The 25,221-nt window shown below is 45.8% G+C and overlaps 2 protein-coding genes across 3 annotated transcripts in view; one reads left to right on the top strand and one right to left on the bottom strand.

The window, feature by feature from the left end:
• HELLS (helicase, lymphoid specific) overlaps positions 1 to 7,724 on the top strand; it is a 33,667-nt gene extending 25,943 nt beyond the window's left edge. Inside the window, exons 16-22 of the mRNA XM_079975142.1 lie at positions 91 to 174; positions 258 to 377; positions 1,206 to 1,322; positions 2,396 to 2,555; positions 5,036 to 5,132; positions 5,327 to 5,403; positions 6,143 to 7,724. Of these exons, the coding sequence (XP_079831268.1) occupies positions 91 to 174; positions 258 to 377; positions 1,206 to 1,322; positions 2,396 to 2,555; positions 5,036 to 5,132; positions 5,327 to 5,403; positions 6,143 to 6,237 (750 nt within the window). The 3' untranslated portion in view covers positions 6,238 to 7,724. The remainder of the gene's footprint in view (positions 1 to 90; positions 175 to 257; positions 378 to 1,205; positions 1,323 to 2,395; positions 2,556 to 5,035; positions 5,133 to 5,326; positions 5,404 to 6,142) is intronic.
• Positions 7,560 to 25,221, bottom strand: part of PDLIM1 (PDZ and LIM domain 1) — a 39,219-nt gene continuing 21,557 nt past the window's right edge. Inside the window, exons 3-8 of one of the 2 annotated variants that reach the window (XM_079975379.1) lie at positions 20,248 to 20,332; positions 15,802 to 15,872; positions 14,500 to 14,805; positions 10,356 to 10,510; positions 8,743 to 8,857; positions 7,560 to 8,019 (exon numbers count right to left, since the gene is read on the bottom strand). In XM_079975379.1, the coding sequence (XP_079831505.1) occupies positions 7,833 to 8,019; positions 8,743 to 8,857; positions 10,356 to 10,510; positions 14,500 to 14,805; positions 15,802 to 15,872; positions 20,248 to 20,332 (919 nt within the window). In that variant the 3' untranslated portion in view covers positions 7,560 to 7,832. Of the gene's footprint in view, positions 8,020 to 8,742; positions 8,858 to 10,355; positions 10,511 to 14,499; positions 14,806 to 15,801; positions 15,873 to 16,092; positions 16,293 to 20,247; positions 20,333 to 25,221 lie in introns of both variants that reach the window. The other variant, XM_079975380.1, reaches the window with a different exon arrangement.

Below are 25,221 nucleotides of genomic sequence, written 5' to 3'. Positions count from 1 at the left end.
TAGGCTCTGTGGTTTAGACCACAGCGCCACCCGCATCCCTATGATTTAATTAGAATGTCCTAAATTGTACGTGTGTGTTCTTGCATCAAGGTCGACGAAGATCTAGTGAAGAGTTCGGGCAAATTCTTACTCTTGGATCGCATGCTGCCAGAACTAAAAAAACGAGGACACAAGGTATTGTTAGTTTGTGGTGTTACCAGAAGTTATTTGCCTGGACACATGAGTTCAGATTATTGAAGAATCTTTGCTCTGTTCAGGTGCTGCTGTTCTCGCAGATGACAAAAATGTTGGATATTCTGATGGACTATTGCTATCTGAGGTCGTACGAGTTCAGTCGCCTAGACGGGTCCATGGCGTATGCAGAGAGGGAAGAAAACGTAGGTGATAAATTTATTGGATCCTGGTTTGTTTAACTCTTCTGAGATTCTCTTTGCATCGCAGCAGAGAACTTTTGTCAACAATACATAAAAAGGAAGCAGAGTTTAAGGAAATAAACAGCTATCCTATCTTTAAAAGACATCTGAAGGCAGCCCTGTTCAGGGAAGTTTTTAATATTTAATGCTGTACTGTTTTTAACACTTGATTGGGAGCCGCCCAGAGTGGCTGGGGAGACTCAGCCAGATGGGCGGGATATAAATAATAAATTATTATTATTATTATTATTATTATTATTATTATTATTATTGAGATATCAGCAAGTTCTGGCTTAGTCTATGAACTCACTAGCCTGAGAGCCTTACCACCCACTTCAGTGCTGGGATTTCTCAAAGATGATGCTTGAAAAGAGTTATTTATGTACTGCTTATTATCAGTTGGTAGCTTGCGCCTTAAAATGTATTGATGACATGTTTAGGTAGAGGCCGTCCTGACTAATTGAGGCAGTGATGAATATTGCAGTTGAAATTAAGTCTTACACCAAACATTTGTAGTCCTCTTTGAACACGTGCTTCACTTATACGATAGTCATTGTGTGACATAGAGTCTGTGGATGCACTGGCAAGCCCTGTCCCCAGCACTCAGCGCTGTGGCCATCCTTGCAGCCCTTCATGACTTATGGGGATTGTTTCTGAACTGGGGAATCTCCACAGTTCGTGGAGGCTCCCTGCATGATTTAGAACCCTGCTGCTTCACTGTTTAGTGAGTGTTTGGTTGGCACCATAAAGGTACATTATTAACCTAATGTGTTTACCGTTTGTCATTTGCAGATAAGTAAGTTTAACACAGATCCGGAGGTTTTTATCTTCCTGCTGAGCACACGGGCTGGAGGTCTTGGGATTAATTTGACGGCAGCGGACACAGTAATCATTTATGACAGTGACTGGGTATGTTTCGCATGTTGACGTGTATAAATTGCCATGGGCCCTGGTCTCAAAGGGCTGTATGCTGAGTGGCACACATGGGGAGGGGGGCTGCAGGGATCAGAGTTGGAAAGGATCCCGAGGGTAATCTAGTCCAGCCCCCATCATTGCCCAGCAAGCTGCTTCCAAAGCCTGGTGCATTTGCAGAAATAGTTCTCCAGGGAAGCATGATGAGGGGAAGATTTCTATTTCTGCCCCTCTTAAATTCAGGTTGTGTGATCTGCTATGAAGAGCCTGTTCTGGTTCTACAGAAACATGCCAACTTCTAAACAGCTCACAGGAATGGCATGAGGCTTAGAAGATTTTGTTTCAGAAATTCCAAAGTTCAGTCAAGCAATTATGTATTTTTAATCTCTGTATCAACTAAACCAGGCATAGGCAAGCTCGTCCCTCCAGATGTTTTGATACTACAATTCCCATCACCCCTGACCCTGTTAGCTAGGGATGATGGGAGTTGTAGTCCCAAAACATCTGGAGGGACGAGTTTGCCCATACCTGAACTAAACAACTCTGGCTGAGGTACAGCACTTTACATCAGATTAAAATAACCAGGAAATGTGAAATTAAGAAAACCCCAGCTAGTCGTTTTTGCTAGGTAGAATGGACCTGCCCTTATGTCAGAGACAGCGGAACACGTGGTCTGCATGCAGCAAGTCAGATCTGGCACCACCACAGCAGCACTTTGTAAACTTTTATTATTTCTCTTTTCCCCCCAACCCCAGATGTTTAGAGGTTTCTGCATTCCTGGCAGTCAGGAGGGGTCACATTTTGTGTGTGTGAAATACATTTGTAAGGTAGAAGCCTGCCTTAGCTGTTGCTAGTTGAAGTAGACAATAATGGACTATGTGGACCACTGGTCTAACCCAGCATAAAGCAACTCCATATATTAATATATTTTTCCTTAATCCCAAACTTGCAGAAAGCTAGAACCTTTTTTCTGGGAAAGCTGACACTCCCTGCAAAAAAGGGAAAACAAACCCCTTAATCTGAGGTCAGTTTTATCTCTGGAGTTCATTTCCTTTCTTTCCCACTCTTAGAACCCTCAGTCTGACCTCCAGGCCCAAGACCGATGTCACCGAATAGGCCAGACGAAGCCGGTGGTCGTCTATCGCTTTGTAACTGCAAACACCATTGATCAGAAGATTGTGGAGAGAGCTGCTGCCAAAAGGAAGTTAGAGAAGCTGATTATCCACAAAAGTTAGTAGCAACTTCGTTTTTCTTACCAAAATTGACAGGTTTTCCTTCTTGGGCTAATAGCTATGAATGTGGTTTCTCTAAATGTACAAGGCGTGACCGGAAAGTTCGATGAATGGTCACAGAAATCAGACAGCGAGAAATATTCGAACATACATACCTTACAGGCCTTCAAAGTAGGCCCCCTCTGATACAATGCACTGTTGACAACGTTCATAGAACTGTTGGGAACTTCTGGAGAAGTCCTCTTTCTGTACTGCTTTCAGTTCCCTCGTCACAGCAGCTTGGACGTGTGGAACGTTGGAAAATCTGTGCCCTTTCAGTGCAGATTTCAGTTTTGGAAAAAGAAAGAAATCCAGTGGGGCCAGATCGGGAGAATATGGAGGGTGGGACAACTCAGTAACGATTTCACGCAGAATATGCATTTCTTCCATCATCATTTGGACGGACAAACGCTGATGCCGCATCAGTAACTCACAAACTCTGTTGACATTTGCCACCGTTCTGCTCATCAACAGCCTGCCAGATTGAGGGTCATATTTGATGGCTTGCCACCCTTCATGGAAACACTTAAACCACTCATCTTCATCTCTGTACACAATTGTGAGCATTTCATGGGTTTCTGGTGCCAATTGTATATTCAAATATTTCTCACTGCCTGATTTCTGTGACCTTTCACCGAACTTTCCAGTAACACCTTGTACATAACTCTGCTTGGCTATGCATTGGATTGTGTACCGTGGTAGAACCCACAGGCTTAAATTGGCTTACATTGAGAGCAACAAATGATGAATCCTTTCCGCACACTTAAGAGAGCTTTTGCCTACTGCTTTGCCACAAGGGCTATTGCCATTTGCACCGCCTTGAGCAGAGTTTTGCTGCTGTGTTTCCTGGCTTCTGGGACTTGCGAGACAAAATGATTTTGGAAGTAAACCTGCCTTGTGTTCATAAGATTATAGCCTGCTTGATGGTGCTAACTAGCACTCAGCGTGTTGGGTGAGAGGCACCATCCAAGCTGTTGAAAGGCAGAAGAAAACAGGTGGCGTCCGATTGCAATGGAGATCAAAGCTCGGCCTCTTGCAAGCTCCTTGCCATGTGCGTTGTCTCCCCTGCTGTCGCCAGAGAGATGCAGGGCTAGTGTGCGGATTCTACACGCGACGGGGGCTTTCAGATGTGCTGCTCGGTGGGCAGAGAAAGGACTCGTTGATGGCAGTCTCCTCATGAAAGGAGCTGAATCTCAGATCCCTCCGTGATAAGCCGAGTCAAGGTTGCAAGTAAAAAGGAGAAAAATAGCCGTATCCAGACAGCATCAGTTTCCAGTAATCTTGACTGTAAGGCGGCACCTCGAAAATATGCAGGAACGTAATGGATATGTGTCGGTTGTGATGGACAGGAACAAGCAGGGAGGTGCTTCTGCATTTTTCCTATTACTTTGGGTCTATAAATAGTTATGCCCAGGTGTCAAAAGCAACAGGACGTTAAACCAATGATCACCTGATGGAAACAGTGACAGGCTTGAGTTTCTACTTTTTCCTTCATATGTTTGGGCGTTGGCACGTCCATCTTTGGCCGCCACTGGCCAACAGCCCCTGGAGGGTTAGCCAAGAGGGAATATTTCCATAAAAAGCACCCGTTTTGCACCGATGGCTCTTCTCCTTTTGTAGGTCAAAGATACGTGTCAAACGTTTGCAATCCTAGGGGATCTATCTTGTACAAACCTAGCTGGGAGAATGAGTTACCAAGACCAGGTCTTGCCATGTAACATCATGAATGTTGCCCAAGTTGGCGAAAAGCAACTGGGATCTAGGTTAAAGGTAAAGGACCCCTGGATGGTTAAGTCCAGTCAAAGGCAACTATGGGGCTGCAGTGCTCATCTCGCTTTCAGGCCAAGGAAGCCGGTGTTTGTCCACAGACAGCTTTCCGGGTCCTGTGGCCAGCATGACTAAACCGCTTCTGGCGCAACGGGACACCGTGACGGAAACCAGAGCGCACGGAAATGCCGTTTAGCTTCCTGCTGCAGCGGTCCCTATTTATCTACTTGCACTGGCGTGCTTTCAAACTGCTAGGTTGGTAGGAGCTGGGACAGAGCAACAGGAGCTTACCCCATCACAGGGATTCAAACCACCAATCTTCTGATCTCCAAGCCCAAGAGACTCAGTGGGTTGGATCACAGCGCCACCCACATCCCAACTGGGATCTAATGGTGTTTCCACCACGTAAACGTGCCTGTCAAATCAATTTACTCATAAGTTTTCTTGTACTGAATGTAACGTCGCAAACCTGTTTGGGAAATGTTTCAGAAAACTCTGATCCATAATTGTGTGCAACGAGACAAAATGGAATGTGCAGAGAACAGAACGTTTATGAACTAATAGCTTTTGTACCAGTGTTGTGGCCAGATGTTTCTTAATACTATCAGAAAGCCCAAGCGACAGTGCTTTCTCTCTCTCAAAGTTGTTTTTTTTTTCTTGTCTAACTTCAAGATCAGTTTAAAGGTGGGAAATTTGGAATAAACCAATCGAAGAGTTGCTTGGACCCCAAGGAATTAATGGAGCTGCTACAGTCCAGGGACTACGACAGGTATGTCTCACAAAGAAACCATTTGGTTTTTTATGTGCAAAAATTCATTATGCTTATTTAACGAAGGGTTTGTATGTTAGAGGTGCTTTAATGAGTTGCAGTCCTAATGGTGGGGCTTAGTTTCAAGTAAATAAGTATGGTTGCACTGGAACTCAGCTATCTGAAAGTAATATATACTTTCTTTCCATCTGTAGAGAGGTTAAAGGATCAAGAGAAAAAGTAATAACTGACAAAGATTTAGAGCTACTGCTGGACAGGAGTGACCTTATCGGTAAGTATATATATCAGTGTCTTTTCTATTCATTTGAATCTCTCTCCAGAAATGAGCTTCAAATGTGAACTATGTGTGTAGTGTGAACTCTCCCAGCTGAGAGATACAATTCCTTAAGGAAAAGGTGGGATTCCTCAATTACAATTGTTTGTTGCTGCTTCTGACCAACTATCTGTTTTAAAAATATTTTTGTTTCACTGTTTTTACTGTGTAAGTTGCTTAGCACAAAATGTGCAGCTGATAACTCCGATATGTACGCACAGTTTTGCCACAAAGGAGCATTTTTTGCTGCCGCAATTGTGCTAGGAGAGAAACAACTGCATTGGTAGTGACTTAACTTTCGGCCTAGCTACTTAAGTCCGATTCTTACTACTGAATAATTGTCAATTTGATTGTGTTATCAAAAAAAGAATGCTAGAGTTTGAAACTACACAAGACAAAGTTCAGAGAGCATTGTCTTTTTATAAAGGAGGGCTAGGTTGGTTTAAAAAGAACAACCTGGCTGTTTACTGACACTCTAGTCTTTCTGAACACAGGTATCTTCAAGCTTTTCAGACCTAGGGCCCATTTTTAAAACATGCATTTTGGAGACTTTTCCCTTAACCATTCACCATATATTTTGCATGATAGCACTCCTGTTGCGATCCACCTTGGATCAGGCCACAAACCACTCGAGTTTCCCAGTCCACCAGTTCAAGGAAAGTGCTCTAAACTGTGTGTTTTGCTTCTTTCTCCCTAGACCAAATGAAAACTTCTGAGCAACTTAAAGAGAAAATGAGAGCGTTCAAGGTTTTAGAAAACTCTGAAGATGTCAGCACAGAGAGTGTGTTTTGAGATACAGGCAGCTGGTGACTGTAACCTTACAGTTGCTTTGTTCTTAAGAGTTCAGAAATGCATTTCAGACTATTTGTTTTGGTTGTATCATTTTCCAGAAAGAAAATAAGGCTCTAAAATGTAACATTACTAAGTGTAGATGTGAAAAGAGAGCTTTTGGACTCCCCTTGGATTTTAGATCCTCTGACTTTGTACAAACTGGAAAGCTAAATACTACTATAGTTTCCTGTGGAAGTTCTGATAAATGGTAGGATTTGGAGTTTTTGGTTTTTTTACTTCTCAGTATGCTTACTCCTTGCCCTCAACTATAGTTTTATTTGGTCGATGTATTTTGTTTCAAAGTCCAAACCTGTATGACTTCAGTTTTTGATAATTTTGCTAAATAAATTGTTTTGTAACAAGCAGCACTTTCAAGGTAGCAGAGTTACTGCAAATCCACGTGTTCAGTTGTCTCCTAGAAGCACTACAAAAAACAACTTGAAATTGTACACCTGGAGGTGCCAGGTTCTGAGAACCTAAGTCCATGTTACTACTTAACTTATGTCTCATTTCCATATTGTCTTTTGAGATCGTTTTGGGTTTTGTCAGTAATGGTTGGTGTAAAAGTACCAACTGATAGTAAAGAGCCAAAGAAATTTATCAAGGCAGGGGAGACAATTCAGGGTTACCTACTTAGGATGGGAAACTCAGCTCCCCCCCCCCCTCCCAGTTTGGCACTCCTGGATAAAAGTAAATTGCAAAGTTGCTCCCCTTACTGCTCTAGGTAAAGGCCAATTCTACAACAATCTGCTATCAAACCACCGGGGGAAGGGGGGAATGTTTTGTTATCTAGATACCTAGTGTTACTACTCAAAGACGGAATTAGTTGCTATGCCCAGTGAGAAGTGTGTTTTCCTTGGCATGAGTCTGAAGAAGAGAGTTGCATCATAGTATTTCACACCAGAAGAATGAATGCAAGTACTTAAAAGCACTGCTTCAGAAACAGTTCAGTTTCAGCAATAACAAAAAACAAAGGCAAGCAGAAAGATATGGGGAACAGGCAGTTTTTATAAAACCACACCATGGGAAACTAAAGTAAGCAAGCCCTTTCCACAGACTGCAGAACTCATGAGACATCATGCAACACACCCCCAGCCCTAACAAGAAACTTGTGTAAGTGATATCTAAGTGAGAAGCAGAAAAGCACACTGGTGCAGAAGAGGCAATATTTTTTGCTGACCTGGATTCTTAAAAATTTGAGACAGGAGTACTTTTGGTGTATACTTCCGTTTACCTTGCATCTAGTCCACACAATGCTAATTCAAACACAATGCAGACAGCGGTTTGAGTCAGCTCCTTTTATTGAGTAGAAAAAGAACAATCGTGTGGCTTGCCCTCTGGCATCCGATTTTTTAGTTGCAGAAGAAGAGTTGCATTATCAAAAAAGAGGGGCAATTCCCTCCGACCGAGCGGATTTTCTTTATAAAAATGGAAGTGGTTCACTTACTTAGCGGTATAAAAAGGTCCACTGGCAAAAGCCTCGCTGAGCCTCTGTGACTGCGAGGAGAATTCAGAGGCAGAAGACAGTGGTGCCTGGTAGAGTGCTGGAAAAACACTCATTTTGGAAACACAGTGATCACATCGTATCCTTCAGGCGGGGTGACCCGTTCCCGGGCGTGCTTCTCACAGTAGATGCGATCCTCCACAAAGAAGTGCCCTTTTTGCTTCAGGTTCGTTCCGCAATCACTGCACACATAGCATTCTGGGTGGAGGTGCTTCTCCCGGAGTTTCACAAACACACCTCTGGGAAGAAAAACAGTACCAGGATCAAAATTCAGGAAGGTCATATAAAAAGGTAAAGGGACCCCTGACCATTAGGTCCAGTCGTGGCCGACTCTGGGGTTGCGGAGCTCATCTTGGTTTATTGGCCGAGGGAGCCTGCGTACAGCTTCCGGGTCATGTGGCCAGCATGACTAAGCCGCTTCTGGCGAACCAGAGCAGCGCACGGAAATGCCGTTTACCTTCCCGCTGGAGTGGTACCTATTTATCTACTTGCACTTTGACGTGCTTTTGAACTGCTAGGTTGGCAGGAGCAGGGACCGAGCAACCCCGTCGCGGGGATTCGAACCGCCGACCTTCTGATCAGCAAGTCCTAGGCTCTGTGGTTTAACCCACAGCGCCACCCGCGTTGGTACCACTGTACAAAATGCAAAATGCGGTATTTGACTGTTGTTTAGTTCATGATTACCCTTTCACATGCTACTCGATACTAAAACTTCCACCACAACCCTCCCTTAACCTTTTTTTCAAAGCTGAAAAGTCTTTCCTCAAACTACAGCAGGCATAGCCAAACTGGGCCCTCCAGATGTTTTGGGACTACAACTCCCATCCCTAGCTAACAGGACCAGTGGTCAGGGATGATGGGAGTTGTAGTCCCAAAACATCTGGTGGACCGAGTTTGCCAGTGTCTGAACTACAGCCTCTCCACAATTGCAGTCTCCAATGACTGCTCGTGCTGCTACTTACACGATGCCAGATCCACACTTATCACAGACAGGAAGCTTCTGAGAATTTCCAATCGATGCCGCAACTTTGGTTGTTGGTGCTTTCACACTTCGGAATCCGGAAGGCTTATTGGGATCTGTAAGTATTTTAAAGCAACCAGTATTACGGATTAGGAGAACTGTCTTGAGTATAAAATCAAGGCAACAATACAGGCCGTGGTTTCTGCTGAGGAAATAAAACAGCATCATTGGAGATCTTTCCCTGGCGCCATGTTGAATAAAAAATATATATAAAAAAATGCATGTCCAATGAAATTTTGGCCTCACACAAGGTGTTTCTGAAATCTGAAAGTCTGAAGTCCACCTCTGTGGCTTTTGGCAGTGGTTTTGAAGGACTGAAATGTTGCATAGGTTACAACAGGGATACTATTGCAGATAAGGTTGTTTTGTGTTGGGTTGCCATACGTCTGGAATTTTCCCAACGTAGCCGGTATTTGGCCCTTGTAAACAGTGTCCGGGTGGAAATTGCTGAAATGTCTGGGAAAATCCAGCCGTATGGCAGCCCATGTCGGAAGTGCAGATTTTGGTGAATTTTCACTGCTCAGTTTTGACCCTCCGTCCCCAGCTCGGCTTCCCCCACCAAACCAAACAATCTTGCATCTATCCCACATTCAACAGCTTCCCTCCATATTAAGTACCCAGAACGACTTAGCTGAGAACTGTTTCCCATAAGAAGTCTAAAGCACTCCTTTATAATCCCTATAAGGAATGTGGTTTGATGAGCGTGATAAAAAGGAGCTTCCCTCCTGAGCCAAATTGTCGTTTCTTGGGGGTTGAGGGGAAGGCAATTTCCACCGGGACTACTGTGTGGAAAGATTAAACCCTCTCCCTGCCCTCTAGCCCCCGATTTCCCTCCTCGCAGCTGCTATTTTTAAGAACATCAATGTAACTTTGCAACATGTGTGTCCCACAGGGGAGCTGGTTCAGAGCAAGGGTCATAAGGATCAAATGCTGCTTCCTTCTCCCTCTATTACCGTATTTTTCGCTCTATAGGACACACTTTTTCCCCTCCAAAAATGAAGGGGAAATGTGTGTGCGTCCTATGGAGCGAATGCAGGCTTTCGCTGAAGCCAGGAGAGTGAGAGGGGTCGGTGCGCACCGACCCCTCTCGCTCTCCAGGCTTCAGGCAGCTATCCGCAAGCCTTCTGAGCGCAGTGGGAGTTCCCACCAGGCTCCAAAGGCTTGTGGATAGCAGCCTGCAGCCTGAAGCCCGGGGAGCGCAGCGCCAACTCCCACTGCGCTCCCCGGGCTTCAGGCAGCTATCTGCATGCCTTCGGACTCCGAAGGCTTGCGGATAGCAGCCTGTTCTCGGGCTTCCCCCGTCCCCAGCCCCGCAAGCGGGGTGCGGCGACGAGGTTGCGCGCAATCTTGCCGCCACTCCTGGACCTGTTCTGGGGGCTGGGGTCAGGGGAAGCTCGGGCTTCCCCTGCCCCAGCCCCGTGGCTGGGGGGGGGGAATAATTTTTTTTCTTTATTTCCCCCCCTAAAAAACTAGGACAGTATTTCCAGCCAAGTCTTTGAGCTTAACAGTCCTTGTTTCTTAAAAACCAACGTGTACACACACACCCCCCTTTACCTTTCTCTTCAGATTCTAAAATTTCTTGGAGGACCAAGAATGAGGTGGACTGTCGAGGCGGCTCTGCCGAATCTTGGTTCTCCTGCAGCATCTTGTAGACCTCAGAGTCTCTGTCAATCACTAAGTTACCGGCAGGCTGGTTAAGTTGTTCCAAGCTGAGGAAAAATTAAAGGAAACACCTTTAGTGAATGAAGTGCTGGGAGATCTGCTAACAGCATTTTTGCTTGTTTGTTTTAGGGTGAGAAAACAAGACACAGAGAGAAACAACTAGAGACGGAAAGTGTCTTTGCACAAACAAGCGGCAGTGAGATTAAATCTACAACTGAATGCAGGAAAAGCCAGTCATCGCCTCCTAACAGTAGTTTCTTGGTATTTCCCCTTTTAAAACTACTTTTAAGTGTATACTTGCACCATTCTTATGTTACTCCCCCCCCCCCATTATTGGTGCTTCCAGAATATAATGTGTGATGCCTACCACTTGGGTTTGTGGGGTCCAGGTTTACTGCTCTCTCGGGGTCCAAACTAATGGACTCTGAATTAGAGTATCTCCAGAATTTTTAGTACTTTTATTTTAAAAAGAGGGTTAAGGTAAAGGTACCCCTGACCATTAGGTCCAGTCGTAGCCGACTCTGGGGTTGCGGCGCTCATCTCACTTTATTGGCCGAGGGAGCCAGCGTACAGCTTCCAGATCATGTGGCCAGCATGACTAAGCCGCTTCTGGTGAACCAGAGCAGCGCACGGAAACGCTCTTTACCTTCCTGCCAGAGCGGTACCTATTTATCTACTTGCACTTTGACGTGCTTTCAAACTGCTAGGTTGGCAGGAGCAGGGACCGAGCAACGGGAGCTCACCCTGTCGCAGGGATTCGAACCGCCGACCTTCTGATTGGCAAGTCCTAGGCTCTGATTTAACCCACAGCGCCGCCCGCGTCCAACAAGAGGGTTATCGATAGGCTTAAATTCCCCCTCTTGGCTGCATGGGAGAAAGCTACACACACTGCATAAGACAGGTGACGTTTGCCAATCAGATTTTCCCAGGCAGTTGTTGCTACTCACCTCAGGCGAGCAGCCAATTCACAAAACAAAAGACTGGCTTAAGTTGCACAACTGCAGATAAGCACAACATAATGAACATGAATAAATGTGCATAACTGGCTGCCCCACACACTGGATCCACGAGACTCGCTGTTTGTGAGAGACACAGACAAGAGGAACAATAAGAGCTGATTCATGCATATCACTTGACTGGGCTGTGGCTGAACATGTAACAGGCTTCATGTAGAAACATCTGCGCTTCAGGCAATACGAGAGCAATAGGGTTTGACCTGCGATGACTCGCTTCATGTTCATTGAGTGATGAACTACGTTTGAACCAGGCCTATGAGGCAATTCAGACATTCCATTTTGCCTTGCAAAGATGTCTGTCTTCTTCCAGAAGGCACAAAGAAGGATCCCTTATTTTCCTATTCAGATGATTTTCACCATTAAGCATAGGAGGCAGAAATAATGCACATTATTTCCAGCGCATTACACTAATATCAAGCGGGCCTAAGGTGGGGGTGCTGTTTAAGTTAAAAATATAACCATTTCATCCAAGATAAAACATGGAAAAGACAAGCTATTGCTTTAAAACATGATACACAAACGGCAATGTTAAATCTGAAGAGGTTCAATCACATTTTGTTTTAACTTGCATGGTGTACCTTCAAAACTTCACCCAGTGCTCCAATGATGACACACCACCAATTCCTTCCCCTCAGAACTATCATTAGCAATCACTAATTACAGTCTCTAAAAGCAACCCCTAACTAATTGCGGTCATTGAAGATAACAACAACATGAACCATGTGCAAAAGCAAGGAAATTAAACCTCAGAGAATTTTCCGGGTCAAAACTAGACATATGTTTGGGCTGTAGAGTGAATTTTTTTACAATCAAGAGGGGTATAAGTGAGAATTATAGACTTTGCAAGTTTGCATGGGACTCCCTGCATTGCAGAATCTCACCTAAAGCATCCATGACAGAGAAAAGCATCTATCTTTCTCTCCCACCCCCCAGATACAGTGGTGCCCCGCAAGACGAACGCCTCGCAAGACGGAAAACCCGCTAGACGAAGGGGTTTTCCGTTTTGGAGGTGCTTCACAAAACGAATTTCCTATGGGCTTGCTTCGCAAGACGAAAATGTCTTGCGAGTTCCTGCGGGTTTTTTTTTTTTCCTTTCCCCACCTTTTTCTAAGCCGCTAAGCCGCTAATAGCGCTTATCCGCTAATCCGTCAATGGGCTTGCTTCGCAAGACGAAAAAACTGCTAGACGAAGAGAATCGCGGAACGGATTCTTTTCGTCTTGCGAGGCACCACTGTATCTTCATGCTCAACAGGTTGTAATATAGGTTGTAATATTTCTCTCCCTGCTCATCTTGCTTCCAAACTGGGCTGAGGAAAGGTACCTGATTCTACAAACTGTAGATCAAGGCTATTCAGTTTCCTGCTGGTTGAGCTCTACATTTAAGTGGAAGGTTTTCTGAAATTTCTTTGTCCGTTAGAAAACGAGGTTTCTACAACATTTGGAATATCTAAAGCTTTTCTACCATCTCTCTGTTCCATTATTGCTTCTTTAAAGGCCCGATCATCTCTTAAAGGTAAAGGTAAAGGGACCCCTGACCGTTAGGTTCAGTCGCGGACGACTCTGGGGTTGCGGCGCTCATCTCGTTTTATTGGCCGAGGAAGCCGGCATACGGCTTCCGGGTCATGTGGCCAGCATGACTAAGCCACTTCTGGCGAACCAGAGCAGCGCACGGAAACGCAGTTTACCTTCCCGCCGGAGCGGTACCTATTTATCTACTTGCACTTTGATGTGCTTTTGAACTGCTAGGTTGGCAGGAGCAGGGACCGAGCAACGGGAGCTCACCCCATCGCGGGGATTCGAACCGCCAACCTTCTGATTGGCAAGTCCTAGGCTCTGTGGTTTAACCCACAGCGCCACCCGCGTCCCAGTTGTCTCTTACAATGCCTTATTTCTAACATTATTTCTAACATTAAGCGGAACTGGCCTATTTGTAGCTAACAGAGCATGCGCAAAAAACATTTAGAGTGGTCACAACATGCCAGCGATGGTGTTCAAAATCCAACACATTCCATGGAACAGATCCTTCCTGCTTGTATGAATAAAGCCTGTTTGACCAACCTGAACCATGCACGACAGGAGAAGAAAAACGAGCGATTGGGAAAAGCTACTGAGACAGGCTTCATGCATCAAGGGCCAATTCCAAGGTAACGTCGTCGTCCTCATCAAAGTATTTCCCCCGAGCCCATACACAGGTAATTTGCATGCTCAAATTTCTCCCTGATCCAGACCTTGCTCTCTCCTTTTCTTATACTATTATGCTTTAGGTTCAAGCACAAGAAACCACGTTTGCATGTTGAAAAGCTCCCCATACTGAGAGTGGTCTTGTTTTTGCTTGCTACCATGTTGTGTATTTTTGTGTTTTTCTATTGTACACCACCCTGTGATCCTCGGATGAAGGGCCATATAGGAATTTAATAAATGCCACGATCTTGTGATGGAGGGTGTTATGTACTGAAGTTCTCACCCCGGGCCAGCAGTGGGATACTGTAGATAGCTATGCAAATAAAGGATCGAAAGTGACGCTCAGTGATTGGATAGTTTTAGGAAATTGTTACAGTTACATTATACTGGAGCTCTATATAAGCAGACTGACTGAACCCGTCAGTTCAGTTCTGTTCTGGCCTGTGAATAAACAAGAGTTGTTTGGAGAATCGCTGTGTCATCTGCTACGTGTACCCACTATTTAACAGAGGGATAAGGTGATCCTTGATGAACAGGGGTGTAAAGGATTAACACAACACCCCCCAAAAAAAGAATATTAGAGAAGCATGCCCAAATCCAGCATATTTACGCCACAGTGAGCCCCCGCCACTGACTGGAAGCTCCAAAACGTTACTTCAGAAGCAACCCCAAATCTCAGCTTGAGGAGATGCATCCATCACAAGAATGTAGAGATTTTTTATTTATTTTTTTGCAACAATCGACCGCGTTGAGTGAGCGATGGATGCACACAAAAGGATGAGGAAGGTGAATGTGCGCAGGGACAACAATTCAGCGGCATGTGAGGCAGGCAAATTTACCTGGGGAAGGAAGGGCTAACGTAAGAGATCTGCCCCTGCAAAGAATCCAGGATGTTTTTCTGTGAATAGAGCTGTAAAGGAGAGTTAAACTGTACGTGCCGCACTTTGAGTCCCGGCACGTCCACTTCCACAGGGCTGCTGGGGCAGATCTGAGCAACTTCCTTGAGCTGTCCGGGCCCCACTCGGATTTGGCTGGGTATGGATGAGGTACTGTGCCTCCTTCGCAAAGGAGAGGAGGAAGAGGCCTGGAGTGGGTTATAGACCGATGCAAAAGGAGCCTTGAACCCGCCAGCAGGTGACAAAGGACTGGTCACAAAAGGAGGGCGTTATAAAGGATGGGGTACGTTCGGGATGATAATTTGCCACGGAGGTGGGGAAGAAAGGACATAAATTAAATACAGCATCAGTCGCAACCCTAAACCAGCTTCATTTAGACCAGGGTTTCCCAAACCTGGGTCTCCAGCTCTCTTGGGACTACAACTCCCATGATCCCTAAGCTAGCAGGACCAGTGGTCAGGGATGGTGGGAATTGTAGTCCAAAATCAGCTGGAGACCCAAGTTTGGAAAAGACTGCTTAGATCAGGCTTCCTCAAACTCGGCCCTCCAGATGTTTTGAGACTACAATTCCCATCATCCCTTGCTAGCTAGGGATCATGGGAGTTGTAGGCCAAAAACATCTGGAGGGCCAAGTTTATGGAAGCCTGGTTTAGACAGTTCCACACAGCCAAGCAGCCAGCACAATATGCATCACAGAACAACTTGGGGCTCATCAAGACTTCTGTTTGTGCCGCGATTTCTAAGCAAAGGTCCGAGCGTGTTTTCTGGTCCTGCTGCTTTTCCCTGGGAAAACTCACTGTTTAGCACTGAATTGGAACATTCTGCAGCAAACCTGATTGACACCTGTTCCGATTCCGGGGAAAGTGGCGGAACAAAACAAAAACCCTACTCGGTCCCTGTCTGGAAATCCTGAACCTTTACAGTAGAAATCACAGCACAAATGGAAGTCACTGTCCTCTTCTCCTACGCTCCCCTCGGATTCTTCCCCTTCACTCTCCATCTCCTCTCTTCCCTGTGCCTCTGCTCCTGAACCCCTGACAGATACCTTTACCTGAAGATTTAAACATCTAAGAAAAGTTTCTCAGCCCTTCACCCTCCCCCCCAAAAAAGATGTTACTTTCAGGACCACAAAACCTTCCGTTGAAAAGAGAAGTCTTTACTTGTGCTCCCTCTGCCAGACCGTCCCATTTCGCTGGGAAGATCACAAAAAGCCACAATTATTCTCGTAATAGAAGCGACGAGCACCTGAGCGAGTGGGGAGGCAATTTTAAAGGCTCGTACGTCATACTGAAAGCGCGCTGAAACGGCACAGGCAGCTGGGGAATCAAAGAACAGAAAGGTCATTAGTTTTTCTTTGTTGCGTCGGAAGAACTGGTGTTCTCAGGCACACGCCAGCCGAGTGGCCAACCTGAAAGAAAAGAAGTCTTGAGGTGCGTCACAGCATAAATACACTCACTCCGTGCATCTACAGTAGAGACCAGGGCTTTCCTTGTGTGGTGGTGGTGCCGTCAAGCGCAAAACTGGGGAGCTACTTACTTTTTGCTGGGCTCCTGGTCGCCCTGAGCGGACTTGGACCCCACCGCGTCGTTGAAGGTCTGTATGTTTTCCGAGGAGTACAGGCCCGCTGGGCTATTGTACTGGGCAGTGATGACCTTGGGTGCAGTGCTGGAAGCAGCGGTGGCGGCAGTGAAGGGCATAGCGCTTCGGTTATGTGCACTTCCTATGTGCCTTATATCCTGCATGCAAGGGAGCAGAGGGAACAATCAGATGCGCTGGGCGTGCGGGTGATAAGCAGCAGTCCCTCGGCTGTGCAAGGAATCGGTGAAAAACAAGGTCAGTCTGCAAAGGGGGGTGGAATATATTTGGATACGGGATGGACATTAGTGTAGGGATGATCGCAGAGTGGGGAGTGGGGTCCAGAGGGAGCACACTCCCCACCCGCAGGCAGCCTCAGTCTGCCTGCACGCGTGACCTTGGGGTGCAGAGCACACACACCCCTCACAGACAAAGCCACGGCTGTCTGAACATCATTGCCTCTGTCTAACCTTTTGCGGTCTCAGTAGTCTGCGGTGTCCTGTCTGTGACCTTTGTCTCTGAGACCTTTTGTCGCCTTTGTCATACACTGTGCAAGGGGAAAATGACACGGTGGAAACAGGTGCCAATATAGCTTTGTACCACCCCACAATCTCGGGACCAGAAGCTCATCTCGCTTTATTGGCTGAGGGAGCCGGCGTACAGCTTCTGGGTCATGTGGCCAGCATGACTAAGTCGCTTCTGGCGAACCAGAGCAGCACACGGAAATGCCGTTTACCTTCTCGCTGCAGCGGTACCTATTTATCTACTTGCACTTTGATGTGCTTTCAAACTGCTAGGTTGGCAGGAGCAGGGACCGAGCAACGGGAGTTCACCCCGTCACGGGGATTCAAACCGCCGACCTTCTGATCAGCAAGTCCTAGGCTCTGTGGTTTAACCCACAGTGCCACCCACGTCCCTATCTGTTGCTGTACCCAAGCACAAATCTGGTTTTCCCAACACCTGTAGCAATTGGTCCGACCTCATAGTCTCAAATATTCACAGCTCTTTTTTTTTAAAAAAAAAGGAGACGCAGAGATAAGAGATTGAAAAAAAAAGAAGGAAAATTAAAGGAGGCCATGGCAGTGTTTCAATTTTGTCTTCCAAACGGCATCTGGTTGGGAAATTTTAAATGCTCTGAAATCTGAGTGAAAATGCGAAAGGTTAACCCAACTTCTTCTTCTTGGGTGGGGAGGGAAAACCTGCCTGATTAGCTTTCCAGCTTCCCTTTCTGTGTTTACCAAGTGTTTACATCGATGCAAAAGACAAAACGATTCAGGAACAATGACGAATATGAAGCCAGATGAGGCCACCGGGCATTTCAGACAGGAAACTGCTATGCCGTTCACCTCTTGACTCAGAGGTCTTGGCATGAGGTCTACTGCGGTCTTATCAAATGTCAAAGCACACACCCAGTTTCTACAGCCTTCCATTCCCCGGTTTCTATGGGAATAACTAAACAAAACAGCCACAATGATCTCATCCCCAGAGGATGTGACAGGGAGCGTTTTAAAGGAAAAAGCCTCAGGAGAATCGGTGGCCTGTTTTAACGTAGCCATGACATCAGTCTGGCAAAGGAATGTATGGCTCTGGGGCAGGGCAGAGGTACGGAAAGGGACTCGCCGATTTACCCTGGGGCAAGCAGCTCAATTCTATTTTCTGGTTTTCCTTTCATTAAGATGCAGGGCCATAGCTGTCAACCGTCCCTTATTTGGCGGGAAAGTCCCTTATCCCAGTGCCGTTTCCCGCTGCTGTCCCTTACTGATAATGTCCCTTAAATTTCCTGGGTTTCAAAGGAAGCAGCTCCTCTCCCTCCCTGCCTGCCGGCCAGGGAGGAGGGAGGCTCCAACTGTGTTGCTTGGCTGCGTTGCTCACCCAATAAGGAGTCTAAGAACGACTGAGCGGTGGAGCTTGCATGCCTTGTGCCTATCAAATCGGCCGCGTTGCCTGGGGATTCGCCTTTGCTCAGCGCTTCCCAGCGGAGAGGTGACGTGGTTTTCTTTGCTGCATCCCCTTTGCTGGGTTGCTGCGCTGTGAGGACCACCGCTTGAGGCTTCGTTTGGCTGCTGGCTGGGCTTTCTGCCTTTGGCTCAGAGGGGCTCAGAAGTCGAACATACCCGTGCTGGGAAAATCCCTTATTTTGGCTGCTGATCCCTTATTTTTGAGGCTGCTGGTCCCTTATTTTCAAATCTGTAAGTTGACAGCTATGTTCAGGGCACACACATACAAAAAGGGGTATGTCCACATGACCGCTTACTCCACCGTCCAGCCCATTGAAGGCGCATTCACACGGCGTTAGCCGCCACCCACAGCGATCTTGCAGTTTCGCTGACAAATCCTGCAGTTCAATATGTTTCTCCGCCACCCTCTGGCCAGCTTCAATCCGACCAGAAAACTTTGTACTTAACTTTGTACTTAAGTTCAAAGTGTGTTCAAAGCATAATACATTAAATAATTATTTGTACAGCTTTTCTTAAAATTTTGCTGTGTTTAGAAATTCAGTCTGACTCTTAACTAAATATACTCGGCCTTTCATATTGCTGCTGAAACAATTACTAAGTGAGAATCTAGTGACATTAGATTCTTTTAGCTTTCTCGCATGTGTTTGAGTTTTCCCCGCTGTCCTTTGGTACAGGCAAATCATCACAGATTAACGAAAAATGTATTCACATAATTGGTAAATGAAACTTGGTAAGCAATTATTATGAAATGAATCATGAAATATTGTCTTCCTTTTTTGATCACTATTGTGTTTTAATATTCTGTTACCCAGTCAGATGGGCGGCATATTAATAATAATAATTATTATTATTATTATTTAAGAATGGTGCGGCCGTTCAAGGCAGGTGTCGCGCTCATGTGCAGCTTCGAGCCTACAAGTTCCTGGTGGGGTGCGGAGGTGGGAAAACCAACCAACCAAACAAACAAACAAACAAAAAACCCCAAAACAAAGAAAAGAGGCCATGATCCCGGGTGCAGGCATCCTACCCCCTTCTCAAAATGCAGCCCAGGGGGGGTTGGGCTAGAGAACTTTTCTGAACCCAAGGACTTCATTCCAATCACTGCATGCCAGTAGCGGATGAGGCCAAAAGGAAGTAGTTGTGGCTGACATTGAGAGAAGCCACCCAAACACCCAAATTTCACAGGCAATCATACATTCTCACGTTAATCTAAATTCCACAATTCTGCACTGATCAGATGTAGAACTTCATCCTCCCCACAATCTCCTGCTGCCCGATATTTTATACTACTGGTGATCGATAAAATCTAGTGGAGAGAAACCTCAACTTAATTATGTATTGTGTCATGGATTACTTCCTAGTGCTTTATGTCCTGCCAACCACTTTTCTAGAGGCTAAATTATGGAGCGTGGCCCCATCTGGAAGGGCCAACTGTTTTGACTAGGCTTTCCATATTTCATAGAGTGAAAACCTGGACAGAAATGTTATTGAGCTTTTTAAGGGGAAGTTGTTGAGTTTTCTTGGGAGGGGGCAATGTTGTTGTGCAAATCGCAAAAAAATGAGGTTTTATAGCTTTTTCTCCCCCCTCTGAAATTGCCCAAAACACCACTTCTGATATGGGATTTCCCCATACATTAAAGGCATTCCACCCAAATGCAATTCCCGATGGCCAAATCAAAAAACAACTACAGTTGTACCTTCGAAGTCGAACAGAATCCGTTCAAGAAACACGCTCGACTTCTAAAACATTCAGAGACCAAAGCATGGCTTCTGATTGGCCGCAGGAAGCTCCTGCAGCCAATCGGAAGCCGCGATGGACATTCGGCTTCCAAAAATTGTTCAAAAACTGGAACACTCACTTCTGGGTTTCAATTGTTCGGGAGCCATTTTTTTCGGGAGCCAAGGCATTTGAGATTTAATGTACAACTGTATATGGATTTACGATACTCTTTCCTCCACAAATGACTTTTCTCCTCAGCCTATACTGGGCATGCATGTGTTATGCCAAACATGTGACACACAGTGCGCCTGTGCCTTTAGAATAAAACACAAGCAGCAGCTATGGGAGTGTCATTTATGCTGCGTCAACACAGTTCAGTCCATACCTGCAGTGGGCACAGTCTGGCGGAAAAGAAACAGCCTCTTTCATGTTACTCACCTGTGGCTGGGATGCCAGGTTCATCTTGTACGGATTGGTTTTCCCTTCCTCAGTAACCAGTGGCGACCATATTTTTGATTCAGTTCTGCAAAGTAGAGCGTCTGGTGGTTAACGCTAGAATTCTCCACATTTGTTACAGTATTTTGTAGTTTCAAGACAGTTATCTTGCTCCACACAATTCCATAATTTGGAATTCCCCCACAGCAGCAAGAATATTATTGGCCCAAAAATGGAAGCAAGAAGAGTTGCTGTTGATTGAAGAATGGAGGATGAAGTTAATGCACTATGCAGAACTAGATAAACTAACAGGAAGGATTCGAAACCAGCGAGACCAGAAATTCACGGAAGACTGGAGTAAATTTACGGACTATTTGAAAAGTAATTGTGAAGAACAGATGACATTTGTAGGGTTGTAAGAAGTTTTGTGAGGAGTATTATTAGAAGTATTGTAAAAATTGACAAGGGGAGGATGATTTGTTAAGAGATGTAAAGGCAATATAAAGTTAAGAAATGCATAAGAAGTGGTCAAAACGGTGGTCAAAGAGGTGCTGATGGAAGTCCAAAAAGATTGTATAAGTGATAAGTTTTGTGGTACATTTTATAATTTATATGTTAAAATTAATAAAAAAATATTATAATAATTAAATAAATTTGGAATTCCCCCCAAATCCAGGGTTTGGGGGGGGTTCTTTTGCTTCCAAACTTTTTTCAGGAGTAGGCACAGCATGCTATACTCAGGCAAAGTCACAGCAGACATTCCGTGCGTCTGGGAAATGTCGAAGTCTCCAGAAATAAGTAAGATTCCTATTGAAGCGCTTTAGTCCACCATCTCCGAGGCTGACTTTAAGAGTGGGAAATTTAACTTAGCAAGACTTGCACCAGCAGTTTTGTGCAATCTATTTATTTATATGCCAGGTTTCCTCGAGGAACTGTGGGCCATTATTCCCTTAATAACAACCTTGCAAGGTAAATTAAGGGAAGACGCAGTCACTAGTCCATTTGCGGATCATGGATGTGAAACTTTCCATTATTGCTCATTCCATCGAAGATCCAAGTACAGTGGTACCTCGGGTTAAGTACTTAATTTGTTCCTGAAACTGTTCTTAACCTGAAGCACCACTTTAGCTAATGGGGCCTCCTGCTGGTGCCGCGCCCAATTTCTGTTCTCTTCCTGAAGCAAAGTTCTTAACCCGAGGTACTATTTCTGGGTTAGTGGAGTCTGCAACCTGAAGTGTATGTAACCTGAAGCATATGCAACCTGAGGTACCACTGTATGCAAATATGTTTTTTGTTTCTCTACAAATAACTCTGAAGAGGGCCTTTTTGCTTGTTTGTTTATTACGTTTCCATCCCACCTTTCCTCCATGGAGCTCCAGGTGCTGTACGTCAGTGGTTCATAACCACTGCCCCCTGGCACCCTCGGGTGCCTTGAATGATGGTCAGGGGTGCCGTGGGCAACACTGGCCTCTGTCCCTCTTCCCTTCCCTCCCTCCTCAGATGCCCTCTTGCGTCTCTGCCTCCCAAAGGCTTGCACGGCTGTTTGTTGCAGCAGCCCCAGCTATGAGCTCCCCAGGCGAATGGTGCCTCTGGGGCTGGCCAGGCAGTGCTTCCCAGGCTCCTATGGGGCAGTGTAAGAAGGCACCTCTCTTTGGGGCAGGAGGGGCAGCTCAGAGCAACTGTCTGAAGGACTCCCAAGGAGAGGGGAGAGGGGAGAAGAGGCTGAGGGAGCACTCCACAAGGGAGGGCATTCGAAAAAGGGTGAGGGGCTGCCAGCTCTGCAGGCAAGGGGTAGCATAACTGGGCTCCTGAGCCCCACAGGGGTGCCACAGAAAGAATGTACAGTGGTACCTCGGGTTAAGAACTTAATTCGTTCTGGAGGTCCGTTCTTAACCTGAAACTGTTCTTAACCCGAGGTACCACTTTAGCTAATGGGGCCTCCTGCTGCCGCCACTGCGCGATTTCTGTTCTCATCCTGAAGCAAAGTTCTTAATCTGAGGTAATATTTCTGGGTTAGCGGAGTCTGTAACCTGAAGCGTCTGTAACCCGAGGTAGCACTGTAGTTAGTCAAGGGAGACATGGAGCCAGAAAGGTTGAAAACCTCTGGTGTACATAGTTCTCCTCCTCCTCATTTAATCTCCACTACAACCCTATGAGGTGGGTTTGGCTGAGGGCAGCGACTGCCCCAAGGTTGCCCAGTGAGCTTCATGGCTGAGCAGAGATCCAAACCCTGGTCTCCGGAGGTCCTAGTGCAGCTCTCTAACCAATAATAATAATAATAATAATAATAATAATAATAATAATAATTTTTAATTTATATCCCGCCCTCCCCGGCCAGAGCCGGGCTCAGGGTGGCTAACACCAGTAAAATTACTATCTATCTATCTATCTATCTATCTATCTAACTATCTATCTATCATCTATCTATCTATCTATCTATCTATCTATCTATCATCTATAAACCCCAATTAAAAATGCAGGTTAAAATACAATTTAAAATGCAGCCTTATTTTAATAGTAGCCCATAGATCAAAACCATAAGGGGAGGGAAACATAAGGGTCAGACTGAGTCCAAACCAAAGGCCAGGCGGAACAGCTCCATCTTGCAGGCCCTGCGGAAAGATGTCAAGTCCTGCAGGGCCCTAGTCTCTTGTGACAGAGCGTTCCACCAAGTTGGGGCCAGTACTGAAAAGGCCCTGGCCCTAGTTGAGACCAATCTAACCACCTTGCGACTTGGGACCTCCAAGGTGTTGTCATTTGTGGACCTTAAGGTCCTCCGCGGGGCATACCAGGAGAGGCGGTCCCATAGGTACATGGGTCCTAGGCCGCGTTGGGCTTTAAAGGTCAAAACCTTAAACCTGACCCTGTACTCCACCGGGAGCCAGTGCGGCTGGTAAAGCACTGGATGAATGTGATCCCGCGGCAAGGACCCCGTAAGGAGCCTCGCCGCGGCATTCTGCACCCGCTGGAGTTTCTGGGTCAGAGTCAAGGGCAGCCCCGCGTAGAGTGAGTTACAATGATGAAGCCTGGAGGTGACCGTTGTGTGGACCACTGTGGCCACTACACCACACTGACTAATCTTATCCACGGTTAACAGCAGAATTCCTTCCTTAAGGGACATTATTCCCTCCATTGCAACTTTAAATTCACAGAGACATAAACCAAAGAATCATAAAATTGTGGAGTTGGACGGGACCCTATGGGTCACCTATCCCAACCCCCTGCAATGCACGAATGAACCACTACAGTTAAGATACTTTGGAGCAGTTTCTGGCAAGAAGAATGCACCAAGTGGCATGCTACGCATCCCCTTATTCGGGAAAACATTAATAGTCCTCGCCTGGACTTGTCAGAAATTTATTTTTAAAAAGGGAGTGGCCTGCCGACCACAATGAGCTTTGCAACCCTATTATCAGTAATTAGAAACGTTCTTTTGACCTCCTACAGAATAAGTGCGCCTGCCACATAAACGCCGAGGGGCATAATCTCAACTGCAGAACTTCCTTTGAGGATGAAATTCATGCAAGTCAGAGATATTGACCCCTTTCTCCATGCTGTGCCCTGGTTAACCCTGACCAGGGAAGGAAGGGGAGAAGAGGTATACAGGCCTCGGTCCTGTATACCTGAAGGAGCGTCTCCACCCCTATCGTTCTGCCCGGACACTGAGATCCAGCACCAAGGGCCTTCTGGCGGTTCCCTCATTGCGAGAAGTGAGGTTACAGGGAACCAGGCAGAGGGCCTTCTTGGTAGTGGCGCCCACCCTGTGGAACACACTCCCTTCAGATGTGAAGGAAATAAGCCGCTATCCTATCTTTAAAAGACATCTGAAGGCAGCCCTGTTCAGGGAAGTTTTTAATGTTTAATGCTGTACTGTTTTTAACATTTGATTGGGAGCCGCCCAGAGTGGCTGGGGAAACTTAGCCAGATGGGCAGGGTATAAATAACAAATTATTATTATTATTATTATTATTATTATTATTATTAAATGAGCAAGATGATTTAGAGGCTGAGAAGTTGCATCAGCGCCAGCCCACCAATGCCTTTTTGGGGAGCTGGGTCACTTGCCCCAACTCACGGCAAACTAAAACATTTTTGGCGTGCACAAACATTGCAAAGCTGGGCATTCCACTGAGCGGGAGATTCCCAGGCTCTCGATCACGGCGATGGAATGAGCGAGGAATGAAGCGAGCTCTCACCTTCCATTTAAAGACCAGCATTCCAAATTTGCAGGCTAAACTTAGCTCCCTAAAATATAAAACAGCTGCCTTTCAAAAAAAAAAAAAAAAAAAACAAGAGCAAAACAGCTGCAGTTCCCAGTTACTTCGCTGGCGTTCGTGAGCACCCAGTGCTTGCGAAAGTCAGGTGGCTGGCATGCGAACAAACTTAAATGCCAGAGGAATGTTTTAGCAGGCAGTCTAGAGCAATAGCTCTAACCGCCGCACATTAAAAATCAGTTTTCTCGGCAGGGTTACTGGTGTCAGACATGTTTCGAGTAAATAATAACAATAAATCCCTCGAGAACCTCTACTTTATCTCTTAAAGTAATTTTCCTACTTCTCATGATGGTTGCACAGAAGTAAAAGGTTTTGGGAGATGCTTTCAGCAGCACTGAAAGTCAAAGTTTGATGAGGGGAAAGTATTCCAGCTTCAGCTAATTGCCATATAAATTTGAACATGGCCAAGAATCCAGCAAGTTTGCCATTGAAACCTGCCGAGACAAGATTATTGTGACTTTTTTGCCCACCTGAGAAGATCAGGTTTGCTGTTCTTTATTTCTTCCTGGTGACGGTTCCAAAAAAATTAATTGGCTCTTGAAAATTAGATGAGGAGGCTTGGAGCCTTCTCAGCAATTTCTTAATCCAGCCTTCTGAAGAACTAAAAGGCTAGACCAATTCTGAGAGCCAGGTGTGGTGCAACTAACTTAGAATATCAGATAAAGCAAGGAACAACAGGTGTGTCATATTTCTAATTCACTAT

Source organism: Podarcis cretensis (genome assembly GCF_951804945.1).
Source record: "Podarcis cretensis genome assembly, chromosome: 5".
In the NCBI taxonomy this organism is placed as follows: domain Eukaryota; kingdom Metazoa; phylum Chordata; class Lepidosauria; order Squamata; family Lacertidae; genus Podarcis; species Podarcis cretensis.
This window is presented reverse-complemented; position numbering and strand designations above follow the sequence as displayed.